General features: G+C 36.2%; 1 protein-coding gene and 1 long non-coding RNA gene across 7 annotated transcripts in view; one reads left to right on the top strand and one right to left on the bottom strand.

The window, feature by feature from the left end:
* Positions 1-7,642, bottom strand: part of LOC309503198 — a 419,995-nt gene extending 412,353 nt beyond the window's left edge. Inside the window, exon 1 of the long non-coding RNA XR_014207560.1 lies at positions 7,216-7,642. This is a non-coding gene — a long non-coding RNA (uncharacterized lncRNA). The remainder of the gene's footprint in view (positions 1-7,215) is intronic.
* The window catches only part of myo16 (myosin XVI), a 236,169-nt gene that overhangs the window by 104,381 nt on the left and 115,397 nt on the right, over positions 1-16,391 (top strand). For all 6 annotated transcript variants that reach the window (XM_082175792.1, XM_082175791.1, XM_082175790.1 and 3 more), the window contains exons 5-8: positions 4,246-4,354; positions 9,765-9,889; positions 10,034-10,159; positions 14,407-14,482. In XM_082175792.1, coding sequence (XP_082031918.1) covers positions 4,246-4,354; positions 9,765-9,889; positions 10,034-10,159; positions 14,407-14,482 — 436 coding nt within the window. The remainder of the gene's footprint in view (positions 1-4,245; positions 4,355-9,764; positions 9,890-10,033; positions 10,160-14,406; positions 14,483-16,391) is intronic.

Raw genomic sequence — 16,391 nt, 5'->3', positions numbered from 1 at the left:
GTGTGTGTGTGTGTGTGTGTGTGTGTGTGTGTGTGTGGTTCAGGTATACCCTACACTATGGGGACAAAAAAAAAAAAAAAAAAAAATTTTGGTCTCCATGAGGAAAAAAGCTTACAGTAGAAATCATATTAAGTGGGGATTTTTGTTTTTTTGTGATGGGTAGGTTTATGGGTAGGGTTAGTGTAGGGGATAGGATATACAGTTTGTACAGTATAAAAACCATTATGTCTAAAGAATGTCCCCATACAACATGAAAACCCGACGTGTGTGTGTGATCAGTTCCCTCAGCTCCTCCTTGTGACCTTGCTTACATCAAAATATCTCTAAATGAATGTGAATGGAAGGAAATTATGTGGAGAGGGTTTGCATATTAACGCTTATTTCATGAAACGGAGCAAATAATTTGAAAGCATTTCCATTGGGGTAAATTAATTACTATTTTATCCATCATAGCGAATAATAGATTTTGAACGAGTCCCAGAGGTCAGCTTGTTAACCCCTTAAGTGTGTGTACTGCAGAGGTATGACACTTCACTTTTTATGACCTGCTGTCTAACCCATGATGATCGCTGTGGATCAGTAGTAATCTATTAAATCCCGCTGCTAGACACAACAGTGTTCAATACAGTCCTGTAGGACCAGGTCAGTTTGTGTCATCATTTAGTACCACTATGGTTTATGGTTGCACCAGGAAAAAAAGTTTTGCATTAATGCATAAATATTAATAAAACAATATAAAAATAAAAATGCATTGTATAATATAATATAATATAATATATTATATAATATAATATAATATAATATAATATAGTATAATATTGTATATAGTATACTATTATGTAGCCTAATATAATACACCATTCTAAAGTTTTGGTCAGTATCGTAATTAATTAATAATTGTTTGTTTGTTTGTTTGTTTGTTTGTTTATTTATTTCATTCAGTAAAGATGCATTTAACAGTTTCCACTAAAATATTAAGCAGCACAACTGTTTTGAACAACTATAAGAATAAGAAATGTTTCATGTGCACCAAATCAACATATTAAAATGATTTATGAAGGATTATGTGACTCTGAAGACAAGAGTGATGATGCTGAAAATTCAGCTTCTATTCTATTCTATTCTATTCTATTCTATTCTATTCTATTCTATTCTATTCTATTCTATTCTATTCTATTCTATTCTATTCTATTCTATTCCCATACACTACTGCCTTTTAATAAAACACATTTATAAACAGTTTAGTCGTCACATGATTAGGTGTTTGTTTGCCACAGAGGACTGGGTGCATTCTGTCGATCAGAGGAAGCGATGTTGACGGCTTCATCACCTCTTCTCTCAGTGTGAAGGGCAACACACACTCACACACACTCACACACACTCACACACACACTCACACACACTCACACTCACACTCACACACACTCACACTCACACTCACACTCACACTCACACTCACACTCACACTCACACTCACACTCACACTCACACACACACTCATCACCACCAACGAGACTTCACATTGACCCCACCTAATCAATTCACACATGCTCCTGCTTTAACCATTCACAAAATTCCACACCAGACGGATCGATGAATCGCCACCAATACAATACACACACACACACACACACACCATGTCCTCATGCGTCTCCCCAGTGAGTTGGAGGACTGTGGTGTAGTGTGTGTGAGATCTCAGTGAAGAGGTCATGACACAATCCTGTGACACAATGTCAGATCCGTCAGTGCTCTCGGGAGCTGTGTGTGTGTGTGTGTGTGTGTGTGGGTGGTCTGGTAAACCCAACATTAATTGAGACAGTATGTCCCCGCAAAGATGGCAATATCTGAAATCCTTGTCCATGTGGGGAAATGTTTTGGTCCCCCTGAGGAAAACAGCTTATAAATCAAACTACTTTTTTTTTGTCTTTTTTTTTTTTTTTATGTAAAAATGCTGAATGTTTTCTGTGATTGGGTGGTTTAGTGGTTACTAATTATTGGGATAAAATCATGTCTATGGAAAGTCCCCATAAAACATGAAAACGTGTGTGTGTGTGTGTGTGTGTGTGTGTGTGTGTGTGTGTGTGCGTATCCTAAAAAGCCATAGCTCATAAATGCAGACAAAGGAGCTGCTGATAGTTAATGTTAATTAATACATTCATTAACCTAGTGCTAACCTCAGTGCGTGATTGACACAACCTTCCCAGTCTAAATGTGCTGATGGCTGGATTTGAAAGGCATGCTGGGAAAAGAGACAATAAGCTGCATCTTTGTCACAATGCCTTTATGCTCCAGCCAGTCAGATGGAGACGTGCCATTTGCAGCTTTAATTACACACAGGCCATTATGAGAGAGAGTTGTAAATCTACTGAAGTTTAGTTTTGTATTTTAAATGTCATGCCATCCTCCTCATCTCTCTCTCTCTCTCTCTCTCTCTCTCTCTCTGTCTCTCTCTCTGTCTCTCTCTCTGTCTCTCTCTCTGTCTCTCTCTCTGTCTCTCTCTCTCTGTCTCTCTCTCTCTGTCTCTCTCTCTCTGTCTCTCTCTCTCTGTCTCTCTCTCTCTGTCTCTCTGTCTCTCTCTCTCTCTCTCTCTGTTTAGTGCAGTGCTAATATGGTCTTTGGAAGTTTTTTTTTTTGGCTCTTACCTGCATTAGTGGCACTTACATTTATATGTTCAAGTCATTTAACAGATCTATCAAACTCCATCAAACAGCTTGACAAGCATGTTTTTTTTCTGTGTTGACTTATTTCTTATTATTACACGGCTCTGTGGAATACTCGATTCTGATTGGTCAATCGCGCCGTCCTATGTTATTCCCAGATAACAACCGCTAAAAACTAACAACACAGGCTCATCCGGGTATCTGTCACTGACGTTGGCGCTATAGGAACGTTAGGAACGTTTTTTCGTGTGGAAGCTTTGCGTTTGGTGAGCTAATAAAATATTAAAACTCAGTCAAATCAATATTTTGTGTACAGTTATTTAATTAGGCCTATGTCATCTGGTATCACAAACTCCCTCTCTCTTGTTTCATACAAACGCAACTGCTGCCATTTTGAGACTATTGTTTTGTGCACTGTTGGATTATAAAATAACAAAAAGGTACGATTTTAAAACGGTTTCATGTCAAATCAATATCTCTTATCCCCATAAATATTTATGCGGAGAAATGCCGTCTAATAAGTGGTATGAACCGGTATGTACTGTATTCCTTACATGGCCATCTAGTTTGAACTTGCAGCTTGCTAGTAACTGCTTTCTCTTCAGAAGCTTTGTGTTTAAATAGCTAATAAAATATTGAAACTCCGATCAATATTTCATGTCTAATTATTTACTTATGTGGCAAGTAGCCATGTAATAAGTGGGATAGTGTACAGCCAGCTGGATGTTATCTCAGAATAAACCCATTCAGGCTGATGCAAGACCATGATCCTGATCACCCTGTCGGGGTTTATTCTGAGATAACAACCTGCTGGATGTACATTATCCCTTACTTGAAACAAGAAATATGGATTAGATATATTAACCAACAGCCTTGAGTTTCTGTCTTGGTTGTTGGACTACACTTTGGACAACTACAGACTGGACCAAAAATTGGATATATGCTCCTGAATGTAATATGAGTGATTTCATGTTTTTATTCAGTTTTTCCAGAAGAGACTGTAAAGTGTAAAATTTTTACATATTTATACGTAAAAGCTTTACAGATTACATTAAAGCTAACAGACAAGGACTAAATGCCACACCAATATTTTATATTAGATAGCTTTGTTTCATGACAGTGAAGCCCGTTTCTTCCCCCAGCTCTCGTTTGTTTATGATGACGTCGGCATCATTTTCAGACCATTACAGTATCCATAGAAATTCCACATGCTCAAAAGCCTTAACCCTCCGTCATGCTTTCAGCTCGTAAAGAGTCTTATCGCTGTCTGGAGTCTCTAGAGAGCAGACCCTCATAAATCACATCACCCCCTGCCACCCAGACACTCAACACTGCACCGTAGACCCTATTAACCTGCCCCTATCTTAATGAGTTAGTTAACGCTCTCTTTTCTGTTAATGTAGCTCATCCCTGAGCTCGGGTGCCTGGGGAATGCTGGGAAAGTGTGATAATTGGCCGTAGTTTATCATCGATTGCAGACTGATGAATGGGGAGAGAGGGACTCAATTTGTTTATGTCTTGTTTTGCTTTATCTGACTGCCATCTCCCCCTCCCCCTCCCCTTCTCCATCACACCTCTTCTGAAGACTGGAGTCAACGTGCTCCTGCAGGATGTGAACGGGAACATTCCACTTGACTACGCCACTGAGGGGACAGAAACCAGCTACATCCTCATCAGACACCTGGAGGAAAATGGTAGGGTCATTTATTCATTTAGTTCCTAATTTACCCGTTTTGTATGACTACATACATGCATAACTAGGAGTTGGTGATTGGTGAACATATATGAACATAAATGCAGACTAGCGTTCAAACGTTTGGGGTCGGTAATATGTTTTTAAAATAAGTCTCTTAAATGCAGCCTTGGTGGAACATATTTGATAAAAAATACAGTAGAGACAGTAATATCCTGAAAACAGTTATTTATTCCATTGAATTTTCAGCATCATTACTCCAGTCAGTTTAGTGCAGGGGTCTCCAACACGTCGCTCGCGAGCTACCAGTAGCTCGTGGCCTGATTGGAGGTAGCTCGCGTTCACATATCGCATCTTTTGCGCGCTCGAGTTCGTCGTTTCAAATGTAGGCGGCGCGCGGCAAGCGCGCTCATAATTGAAGCGACGCACTCATTTTTTCCAGGCACAGCGAGATGAAAAGATCTCAACTGTTCAGAATGCCGCAAGCGCACCGCAGGTCTTGTGACAAGAACTAACCAATCAGCTACAGCAAGCGTTTTTCGGTGGTGGAAATCCATTAGCTACTAAAACTTCTTTGTCGTTGTGGAGAGCACAGTGCATGGTTGCATAGCAACGACAGACGCCACGGGAAAATCGGACCGAATTTTACTATTAATAATAAAAGATAAGCTAATGTGCAAGTTACATGGTCAGTAATTTATCTTTTTTTGACTCATTCTTTTTATAAAAAATGATTTAAAGGCTGAAATATGTGAGGTTTATCTTTTTATAAAACCTTTTTTGTCAACTTTATTTGAACGTGTTAGTAGATAACATGTTGCAAGACACTCCTTTAAAATCTGGCCATTATTTTTAATGTTATTATTTTAATGTTTATGTAAACAAAAAGTGCATATTGATGCTAATTAGGGCATGAGCACCGATGGTGTGAGGACCCTCTTGGAATTTCTCAGTTTATTTGATTTGTGTAGTGTTAGTACTTTTTAAACAGGATCCTGTGATAACTGTGCTCCTTTTGGTCACTATAATCATGAAATGAAATTTTCATGTCATTTCATCTCTAGTTATGATCAACTATGATCAACTAAAATTAACTATCAACTATGTGTTTTTACAGTATACTATGCAAAGTAAAATTTTCTATAAAAAAATAAATAAAAATCTCTGATTCTGTTCTTTTCTCTGACATTTAAGCGTGACATATATCTGTCTTGGTCTACAAAGACTCTTTTAGGTCTAAAACAGTTTGGATAGTTGTTTATATGAGAGTTATGAAACATTATTTATGAGATTTAAGTATTGTATTACATGAGTAGCTCTCGGCCACTTTCATTTTTAAAAAGTAGCTCTCAAATGAAAAAAAGGTTGGAGACCCCTGGTTTAGTGTCTCATGATCCTTCAGAAATCATTCTAATAGGATGATTTGATGCACAAAATATATTTATTATTATTATCAATATTGAAAACAGTTGTGCTGCTTAATATTTTTGTGGAAAGTACAATACTTTTTTCCTAAGGATTCATTGATGAATAAAAAGTTCAAAATAAATAATTTATTTAAAATGTAAATATTTTGTAACATTAAAGTCTTTACTGTCACTTTTGATCAGTTTAATGTGTTCTTGCTGAATAAACATTAATTTATTTAACAAAATAAAATCAAATTAATAATCCTGACCCTTTGTGTACTTAATTTATTTTCATCTGTTTTCTCTTTTAAGAAATTTAAATTCATCTGTTTTCTCTTTTAAGAAATTTAAATTCAATTTAAATTAAAATAATAAAAAATAGTGAATTCAGAATATTCCTGATGTAACTATGGACTAGTGGTAGAAAACAACAATAAATGATTCATTTAGAGATTAAATTGTTTGCTCTGTTTCTTTTCCTTCTCTCCATATGCATGCATTGGTTATATTATAGGATACAGATATTTTAATACAGTGTTTTTCAATCATATATACCGTCATACGGCTCAGCCATGTTGTAAGTTAAGTCATCTATTCTGTCAGCTCACACAGTGTGTGTAGTAAGAGTTACTTCAGCTTGCAAATCACTCAGTGAGAGCCAGAGAATCAGACATCCGTTTCTCGGCTGCTGTCAGAGATCTCATTTATCATTACATTTATCAGTCAAGACTCTCAGGATGGCCTTCTACAGACAACTCTCATCTTCAGTTACTGGTGATCTTATACTTTGTCTAATAGGCTACTTCACACTGTCAGTTTTTGGGACAACACAATTTTTGACAACAGCATTTTACACACAGTGTGAGTCTCATAATGTCCGGTTCAAACAGCAACTTAGCGTTTTGCTATGAACGTGCAATGGAAGTCAAGCCTGTATTTTCTACCAGTAATCCTAGCGACAGTGACCAAAGGAATATCAAAGATGCCGACGTCCATAAAACTGAAAAGTCATTTCACTTTTGACATGACATGAGTTCAATCGGGCCACGAGTTCATCCGTCAAGTTTTTATTAACTGACAGCAGCTTTTATATCTGGGTGGAGATCAGAGCATTTGACTTGAGTGTAGAACTCAAAACTCAGCAGGTCTGGTGGAGAACAGTGACTGGTTTGATGAGTACAGCTCTGGCGCTGTATGACGTGACAGACTATGGCAAGCCTTTTAACATTTAATCCTTAAAACAGACTAGTACCTATTTTCATGCTACTAGTATGTAGTGTTGCACGGTGCACCGATACTTCAAAAGTATCGCGATTCTCGGAAATGAAAAACGTCACAATTCCTTAATTTATTAGTATCGATACTTCTAAGAATGACCGCGTTCTAGATTTGTAAGGCCGGCGACACGCTGGATGCGTGGCGTGCACGTTTTGATTTCGGCTCCCATGTTAACAGGTTAGAGCTAGCACACTGCCTGCGTGACACGCGCGCCAGAGCCGCGCGGAAAACGCGTGCATGCTAGAAATAGAACCGACGCCTATTTTTCACGCGACACGCAAGCGTATTGGAAGCGTTTCCAGGCAAAATAGAATAGGAAAAGATGTTTCTATGTCATTTTGACACGAATACATATTAATAAATTACTTTTTGATGTGTGAAAGTCTCTATGTTTTGACATAAATGCAGATATAAATGTAATTAAAAAAAAATTATCGATTTTCAAATACTGTACCTCTCAATACAGAACGAAATATTCTGTAGCCTATTTTGCCGTCAACACTGCCGACGTTGTCTTTGCTGCTATACATTTATGTTTAACATGAAGTATAGGCCTTCCACAACTCTCTCCCCATATGTCAAATATATCACCAATGAGGCTTATCATAATGTTACCAATATTTATAATCGCTGTTCATATTTTTATTCAAAGTTCAGAATCAAGATAAAGTTATTACCGGTAACTCTTATGTTTCTTATGATAACTGAGATAATGCTGCTAAATTTATAATTTTTTTTACCTTGAATGTCATTGCTCTAATTTAATTTTTATAGTTTGATTATTTCATATTTTGTTCAAATGTTTAATATATCTGCTGTTCATATGATCATTTATTAGTGTGTTATATGATTAGAATGTTGTCCCGGTTTTAAAATAAAGCACAGCAATGATATTTGAGAGTGTTTCTCCCTTTTCAGGAAAGTATCGAAATCGCAATTCTTGACTTGGTATCGGTATCGAAACAATAATTTTGGTATCGTGACAACACTACTAGTATGTAGTTTTTAGATACTATTATATATTCCATTAGGTACTAGTACTTATTCATTAGCTACTAGTGCTTATTCTTTGGGTACTAGTGCTTATTATTTAGGTACTAGTGTTTATTCTTTAGGTACTAGTGCTAGGTACTAGTGCTTACTCTTTAGGTACTAGTGCTTATTATTTAGGTACTAGTGCTTATTCTTTAGGTACTAGTGCTTATTCTTCAGGTACTAGTGCTTACTCTTTAGGTACTAGTGCTTATTCTTCAGGTACTAGTGCTTATTCTTCAGGTACTAGTGTTTACTCTTTAGGTACTAGTGCTTACTCTTTAGGTACTAGTGCTTACTCTGTAGGTACTAGTGCTTACTCTTTAGGTACTAGTGCTTACTCTTTAGGTACTAGTGCTTACTCTCTAGGTACTAGTGCTTATTCTTTAGGTACTAGTGCTTACTCTTTAGGTACTAGTGCTTACTCTTTAGGTACTAGTGCTTACTCTTTAGGTACAACAACAACAACAATCAGGCCCATCCATTCGAAGCCATAACTTTCGTGAGAGAAGGAGACAAGGCTCATAAGACCGACACAGAGGCCAAGAACCCACCCTCTTATCTTGCAACGAGCCTCCGATTGAGAGTTGAGAGTGGACCTGAAGAGGAAGCTTGTCTTCCCACAGGACGTGGCAGTGACCTCCCTCCGACCAGATATGGTCCTGCTATCCAGGAGCACGAAAATCATCATAGTTGCTAAGCTCACGGTGCCCTGGGAGGAGAGGCCACGTCCCACAAACTGAAAAAAGCCAAGTACCAAGACCTGGTCGACGAAGCTGTTTTAAAGGGGTGGCATGCAACCAGCCACCCCACTGAAGTCGGCTGCCGTGGGTTCCCATCAAAATCGGTGTGCTACTTCCCCCAGAGAGTGGGCCTGGAGTCTAAACAGCTGAAGAAAGCCACCAGGGACATAGCTGCAGCAGCCGAGTCCAGCTCAAGTTGGCTGTGGCTCTGAAGAGAGCCCACAGTTGGAACCCTTTTGCAGGTGAAGGCTAGTCAGTCTTCGCTGCCCCACTCAGGCGAGGTGTTCAGGTTAAGGGGCGAAACACCTGAGACCCTGAGATCCCTGCTGACGATGCGGAAGGGTTCCAACAACGTGGATGCTCCCAATAAATACCATCTCGGAAGAAGATATGCATCACCATAGTTAGTGTAGTTCCTACAGTTGCAGCTTGTGGCAAAGCATCTCTGATGTTTACTTCACCTTATTCTTTAGGTACTAGTGCTTATTCTTTAGGTACTAGTGCTTACTCTTTAGGTCCTAGTACTTATTCTTTAGGTACTGGTGCTTATTCTTTAGGTACTAGTGCTTATTCTTTAGGTACTAGTGCTTACTCTTTAGGTCCTAGTACTTATTCTTTAGGTACTGGTGCTTATTCTTTAGGTATTAGTGCTTATCATTTAGATACTAGTTCTTATTCTTTAGGCACTAGTTCTTATTCTTTAGGTACTAGTGCTTATTCTTTGGATACAGAACAGACAACCGTATTCTGTTGCTGTGTGACAACCATTTGCAAGTGAAGATTATTTGTTACCATAGACATGTGAAACTAAAGAATATATCCTCCACATGAGGACGCAGAGAGATATCCCATCCTGTCTGATCCCATACACTGCTGAATAAGAGCTCTGTCATATGACATCTGTCCTGATGTCCTTTCTCACTTTGACACATGTCTGTGTGTATGTTAGGAGTGGACACAAGCTCTATGCACCAGATGAAGACCCAGCGCTCATCCACCATGATGTCTGACGTGAGACAGCTGGTCAGCAGCGGGGGCAGCGTCAATCAACAAAATGATGATGGGGTCACGCTGGTGAGAAAATACGTGAATCCCAAAATATGTAACGGTTCACTGATCTCTAAACGTAATGTGTACAGATGGTGATTTTGAATGGGAAGGCTTTTGGCCAAATGAAACATGACCTGTAAAATGCTTGTTTGTATGTTGTGTTTATAGCTACACATCGCCAGTGCCAGTGGTTATAAGGAGGTGGTGTCAGTGCTGCTGGAGAACGGTGCAGATGTCCAGGTGTTTGACAACAGCTACTGGACACCCTTACATCTGGCTGCCAAATATGGGCAGGTACATATCATAACATGGCACTCATTTTCTTATGGACATTCATTTATTGAAATCACATTGTCCAATCAAAAAGCCTAAACCACGGCTTTGCAAGGGCTTGTTTATTTATTTTTATTTATTTTAGGAATGTATCTACATGCCAAACTATATCTTGCAGTAATTAATTTTTATTTTATTTTACTTTACTTTTTTAATTTATTCTATTTTTTACAATTGTTTATTATTATATTACTACAAATTAATATAATGCTTATTTTCTTTTGTATTTACATGCCAAACTGTCTCCTGCTGTAATTCTTTCTTTAATTAAATATTTACATTATTTACAAAAAACATATTGCCTTAATTTGTAGTGCTAAACAAATCAATTATTTATTTATTTTTAACATTTATTTTAGTATTTTGTTTATTCATTTGGATAGCACTACAAATTAATATAATATATTTAATATAATATATAAAATGACAGTGCGTAATAAACCTAATGCCGTCTGTGCACTTCATATTAATCAACAAAAAAAGAGAAAACCATTCACTGCTCTTTAATAATGATATAAATAAATAAATAAATAAATAAATATGTCTGCTTGAAAAAATAAAGAATGATATATGCAAGTTGTTATAAAAAATGCTGATTAATTGAAAAGACCGTGTTCTACTTTAGGAGAATCAATTTTTTTTTTAAATGTCACAACAGTTAAATCTGTGTCTGTATTGCATGTTCCAACATTAAAATAATTCATATTAACAGGTTAATAGATGTTTTCTATATAGTTTATATGGTATATAGTATATCGTATATAATGGGTTTGGCAATTTTAGAGAAATTCTAAATGAATGCATTACAATTGAACTAAACCCATTAGATATTAGTCAACTAAATATACTGTAGAAACTCGACTAAAACTAAAACAATTCTGATGACTAAAATATGACTAAAACTAAATGGGAATTTAGTCAATAGACTATAACTTACTAAATCAAAATTAACATTAGGGTTTGGTTGAGGGTTAGTTGCATGTAATGATTCATAATTTACTGTTATTACTATGGTACGTTCATGTAACATGTAACAAGGACACTGTAAAATAAAGTGTTACCGAAAAAAAAAAAATGTTTTTAATTAGTTTTATACATTTGTTCATTCACTTGTATTGCAATTTAGTGCTGGGCAATGATTAATTACGATTAATCGCATCCAAAATAAAAGTTTGTGTTTACATCATATATGTGTGTGTATTGTGTATAATTTTGTATATATAAATGCACATGCATGTATATATTTTATTTTACATATACATATATATTTTATATATACATTTATACATACATACATACATACACAAAATAATTATACACAGTACACACACATATATTATGTAAACACAAACTTTTATTTTGGATGTGATCTTTTATTTTCTTTAGTTATTTTAGGTATGCATTTACATGCCAAACTGTCTCTTTTGTAGTAATTCCTTTAAATGTATACACAAATTAAATACATATTACATTCATTTTACACTGGTACACAAAAAAATGCTTTAATTTAATATATATATATATATATATATATAATGTGCAATATTCCCTGTACTTTCTTGTGTTTAGCCGTGATGTCAGATCACTGCTGTTCACGGTCTGTAGAATGTATCGATATTAGAGTTATCGTAGACTGTATACAGTTCATTATATCACCCTCCCTTCCTGTTCCTGATTAATGAGACTTCAACATTGCATTGATCTTACCAATTCCCAGCCAGATGGACTCGAGCTTTGAGGATCACATGCAAGAACTAACGTGTTTTATATGAGTGAAATAACAGTGTTTGGAGATTGATTTCTGGAGGAAAGGACAAACCTGCTGACATGGTCAAATATTTCATAATCTTTCAGGTTGCTGATGAAGAGAAATTCCTTTCTTCTCCTTTGTTCTTTTTGTCCCTCAGGACACTCTTGCCTACATACACATATTTCTGATTTCCTTTTTCCTCTTTCCTCACTCTGTTTCTTTTTTGAGTTTAAGGTTTTTGGTTAGTACATTTCTTAACAGGGACCAACAAATGTCCCCACAAGGATTTTGGATATTGCATCTTTGTGGGGACATTACATCCCCATAACGTAGGTATACCTGAAAACACACACACACACACACACACACACACACACACACACACACACACACACACACACACACACACACACACACACACACACACACACACACACACACACACACACACAAACACAAACACAAACACACAAAATTGGAGAGACGTTGTCTCTAGCCACATCCATAATTCATTGCAGCTGGGCACTCGGTCTCTCTCACACACAGACAGACAGACAGAAACATTGAGTCATTAGCACTGCCGATGGTTGTGTGACTCAGCAGAACTGCCATGCTGCAGAGTTTGTTCAATTTGAGCATCATCATTCACCAACTTAACAGCTGGAAACACATGTCTGTACATGCAGTAAACAATGGAGATCATTGTAAACTGGGTGGAATCACTGTAGGCCAACAGTTTCATGAAAACAACTAAATCCATTCGTAAATAAAATAACCAATTAACAGAATAAGAACAAGAAACGGATATAAATAATCCTAGGCGGAGCATGTGTAAGGCTGGCCATGGACTTGAGTCTAGTCTGGAATTTTCTCACTCAAACCACTGTCTACTTCTGTTTGCTTTTAAAGGGAAAATCTGCCCATAACGGCTGGTCTGTAATAATAGCTTATTGTATACGTGTTTGCATTTTGGAGAGCGTCAACGGTTTTATTTACAACATGTTTTTTGCAGCTTTGAGCAGTGTAGCCACTCACAAACATATCTGTTGATTTCTTGAACGCAGTGGCCAATCAGAGGTGTTTAATTAAACCACTCACCGCTCAAAACGCCAGAGTTTTTACGCATGCTCGCATGTTCTCGTCATAACAAAGTGTAGACATTAACGAGATTTGTTGTTTAGTGTAGACAGCTTTATAGATTATAACTAAATTCTAATTTCCCAAAAAACATATATATTTTTTGGTCTCATTTGATTGGTGGACCAGCTGTCAATCTGAGTTGGCCCTTTTATAGCCTCGTCATTAGATGGAAAATTACAATGTCAATATATTCCCTAATCCTTCCATTGCACTTTGTAACACATTTTTTTTTTTGCCCAGAAAGCTTATTTTATTTCATTTTGATAATATTTGTAAAAAAAAAAAAAAAATGCTTTTTTTGGGGAGATTTTTTGTTTTTGTTTACTTTTACCTTTTTAAATTACTAGATTTGAGCAATAAATCATACATAAATGGTCATTTAATAATTTAAGCACATTCCTCACAGTCTTTCAACTTAAATTTAAAATAACTCACAATGTCATGCATAACCCTTTTAATTCAAAATATCTTACATTGGGTGTCTTTGCCGACCTCTTGTGGAAAGAAAAATAATATAACATGATATTTCATGACTCTTGCCACTAGATGGCCTTATAGCTCTATTTGGAGCAAATGAGCTGTTCCGCTGGGTCCTAAAGTCATTTCTCTTCAGTATGCATTCAGATACACATGTAGACGTCACGTGATAAAATAATGTTTTGGTAAAGTTTTAACATTTTTAATTAAGCATTTTTAGGTTTTTCTATGTGTACTGAAGCATTCCTCGCATTCCATTCATTCCTATGGGGGTCAAATTGACCCGCGATGGAAGGATTTGTCACTTTTTATTTTTTTATTTCAACCACAAAACTTCTCGAATCCATTATTTATTTATTTTGTGTATCCGTGGTTCAAGTGTGGCAAAAGTCCTAGGACTCCTCTGATGAACACCCAATTTTTTAAGTCACCTGCCATCTTGCAAGTTATTCTGTCGTATTAATCCCCAAAGCTGGTCACACGCATACATAATGCATCAAACATGCTTTTACATCATAGTGTATAGCTGCACACACTGAAATACTATGAGATAGTGCCTGGAACAGTATGTCCGTGTGTGTGTGTATAGCAAGCAATAGCACAGTAACAGAATTAAAAAGACAAATAAACAAAATTCGATAAATATGTCTGTATATCTGTGTGCAGGCAGTGGCTAATGAACACACTGCTGAGGGTGTGAATGTGAGATGTTAGCATATGTTTGGCACTGGAGACAGGAGCAGAGCTGATGGATGCAGCCGTCTTTAAGATGTGACCTACATATTTCAGTATTCTCTTTGAGTTCTTCTCAAGTCAGGGATGTGTGTTTGTATCCCCACAGACTCACATTGTGAGCCAGCTGTTGAAGCACAAAGCAGATCCAACTCTACTGAACTGCAACCAGGACAAGCCCTCAGGTACAAACACACATGCAATGTGGTCGACCAATACAAAGTTTTCAGTCACTGATGTTGATATCTAGGGGGAGCTTGGTATAGATTACATCCTTTTCTGTTCAAATTCTCATTGCTGGAAGGTGTCTGTCTGTAGAACATAATTATTATTAAACGATTATTCAGGTATTATAATATTTTCAAGTGTACAAGTCAACAACTACTGTAATACAAAATTCATATAAGGCTGTTATTGTACGTTCATATTACAATCATGGGAATTACATTTTTTGCGTAATTTTCATGAGAATTGGGGAGAAAATGTGCTACAGTTATGTTAATAATGCAAAAAAAGGTCCTAATATGGGCTTCATTTTCCTTAAGCAAATTGTGATTTATCTTTTAAATTTTTTTTTATTATTATTATTTTATTTGTTAAGACTCAAGATTGCTTCTTTTAGATTTTTCACCTAGTTTGGGGTCAGCAAGATTTCTTAATTTTTTTTTTTTTTAACAAATTATTACTTTTATTCATCAAATATCCAATGATAACTTTATCAAAAGTGGCGAATGCATTTTTAATTTCAAATAAATGCTTTTCTTTTGATTGATAAAAAAAAAAAAAAAAAAAATGTATCAATGAAAAAAAAATCACAGTTTCCAAAAAAGAAATATTAATCTGCATAACTGATTTTAACATTGATAATAAAATGAAATGTTTCTTGAGCAGCAAATCAGAATATCAGAATGATTTCTGAAGGATCATGCGACACTGAAGAGTAATGATGCTGAACATTCAGCTTTACCATCACAGGAATAAATTAAATTTTAATAGATTTAAATATAAAATAGTTTTTGTTAAGTTGTAACAATATTTCACATGATTATTATTATTCAATAAAATAAATGCAGCCTTGGTGAGCATAAGATACTTCTTTCTACTGGTAGTGTACTTGACAAATGCAGTCCCAGATTGCATTGTGTTCCCTTCACTCATGTGGTGTGCGCATTTGTGAGTTAAAAAGTGCAAGGCATTGAGAAGCAGGAACAAAAAACTTATATTTTTCTTCCCATGTCTCCTCAAGTTTCTGTCTCATACATCATTTTTGGCTTCTTTTTCACGGCCTGTACAAATCAGTGTAAAAGACGACTAGAAACTCCATGATGTCATATTGTCAAAAATCAAGTCTTTGTGTGAGAGTGTATTTGGGACACGACGGAATACGTGATGCTGTGAGTTGCAGGAGGCTTCAGTTTTGGAGAGCAAATAACATTTACATTTACATTTACATTTATTCATTTAGCTGACGCTTCTATCCAAAGCGACTTACAATTGCTATATATGTCAGAGGTCGCACGCCTCTGGAGCAACTAGGGGTTAAGTGTCTTGCTCAGGGACACATTGGTGTTTCACAGTGGATTCGAACCCGGGTCTCTCACACCAAAGGCATGTGTCTTATCCATTGCGCCACTACCACCCCTTTGCTTTTGAAAAGTCTCTTATGCTCACTTAGGCTGCATTTATTTGATCAGAAATATAGTAAAAACAGTAATATAAAAAAAAAAAAGAAAAAAAAACATTTGACTGATATAACAAAAATATATTCCATTCACTATTCATGCGCTGTCTGATATGCGGCTTTTTTACTTTAGAAAAAAATAAGAAATATATATATTTTTTATAAACCATCGGTTTGTTATATTGGTCTTTCATGTTATAGCCGATATGCTGATGGTTGTGAATTGGTCAAAATCTTTTAAAAAAACGATACATTGGTGCATCTCTATATATATTAGCTTTATTTCACCTTGAAAGTCACCCAAACAAAAATTATGATTTCTTGAATTTCTATTGGTTCATCATCAAGTTTAGCACCAGGACTAAATGGATTCATTTATTTATTATTTCCATCAGTAAGTTCATCTATCAAGT

Source organism: Leuciscus leuciscus (genome assembly GCF_965113295.1).
Source record: "Leuciscus leuciscus genome assembly, chromosome: 7".
NCBI classification, from domain to species: Eukaryota; Metazoa; Chordata; class Actinopteri; order Cypriniformes; family Leuciscidae; genus Leuciscus; species Leuciscus leuciscus.
The sequence above is the reverse complement of the archived record's forward strand: the minus strand, read 5'-3'. Positions and strand labels throughout refer to the sequence as shown.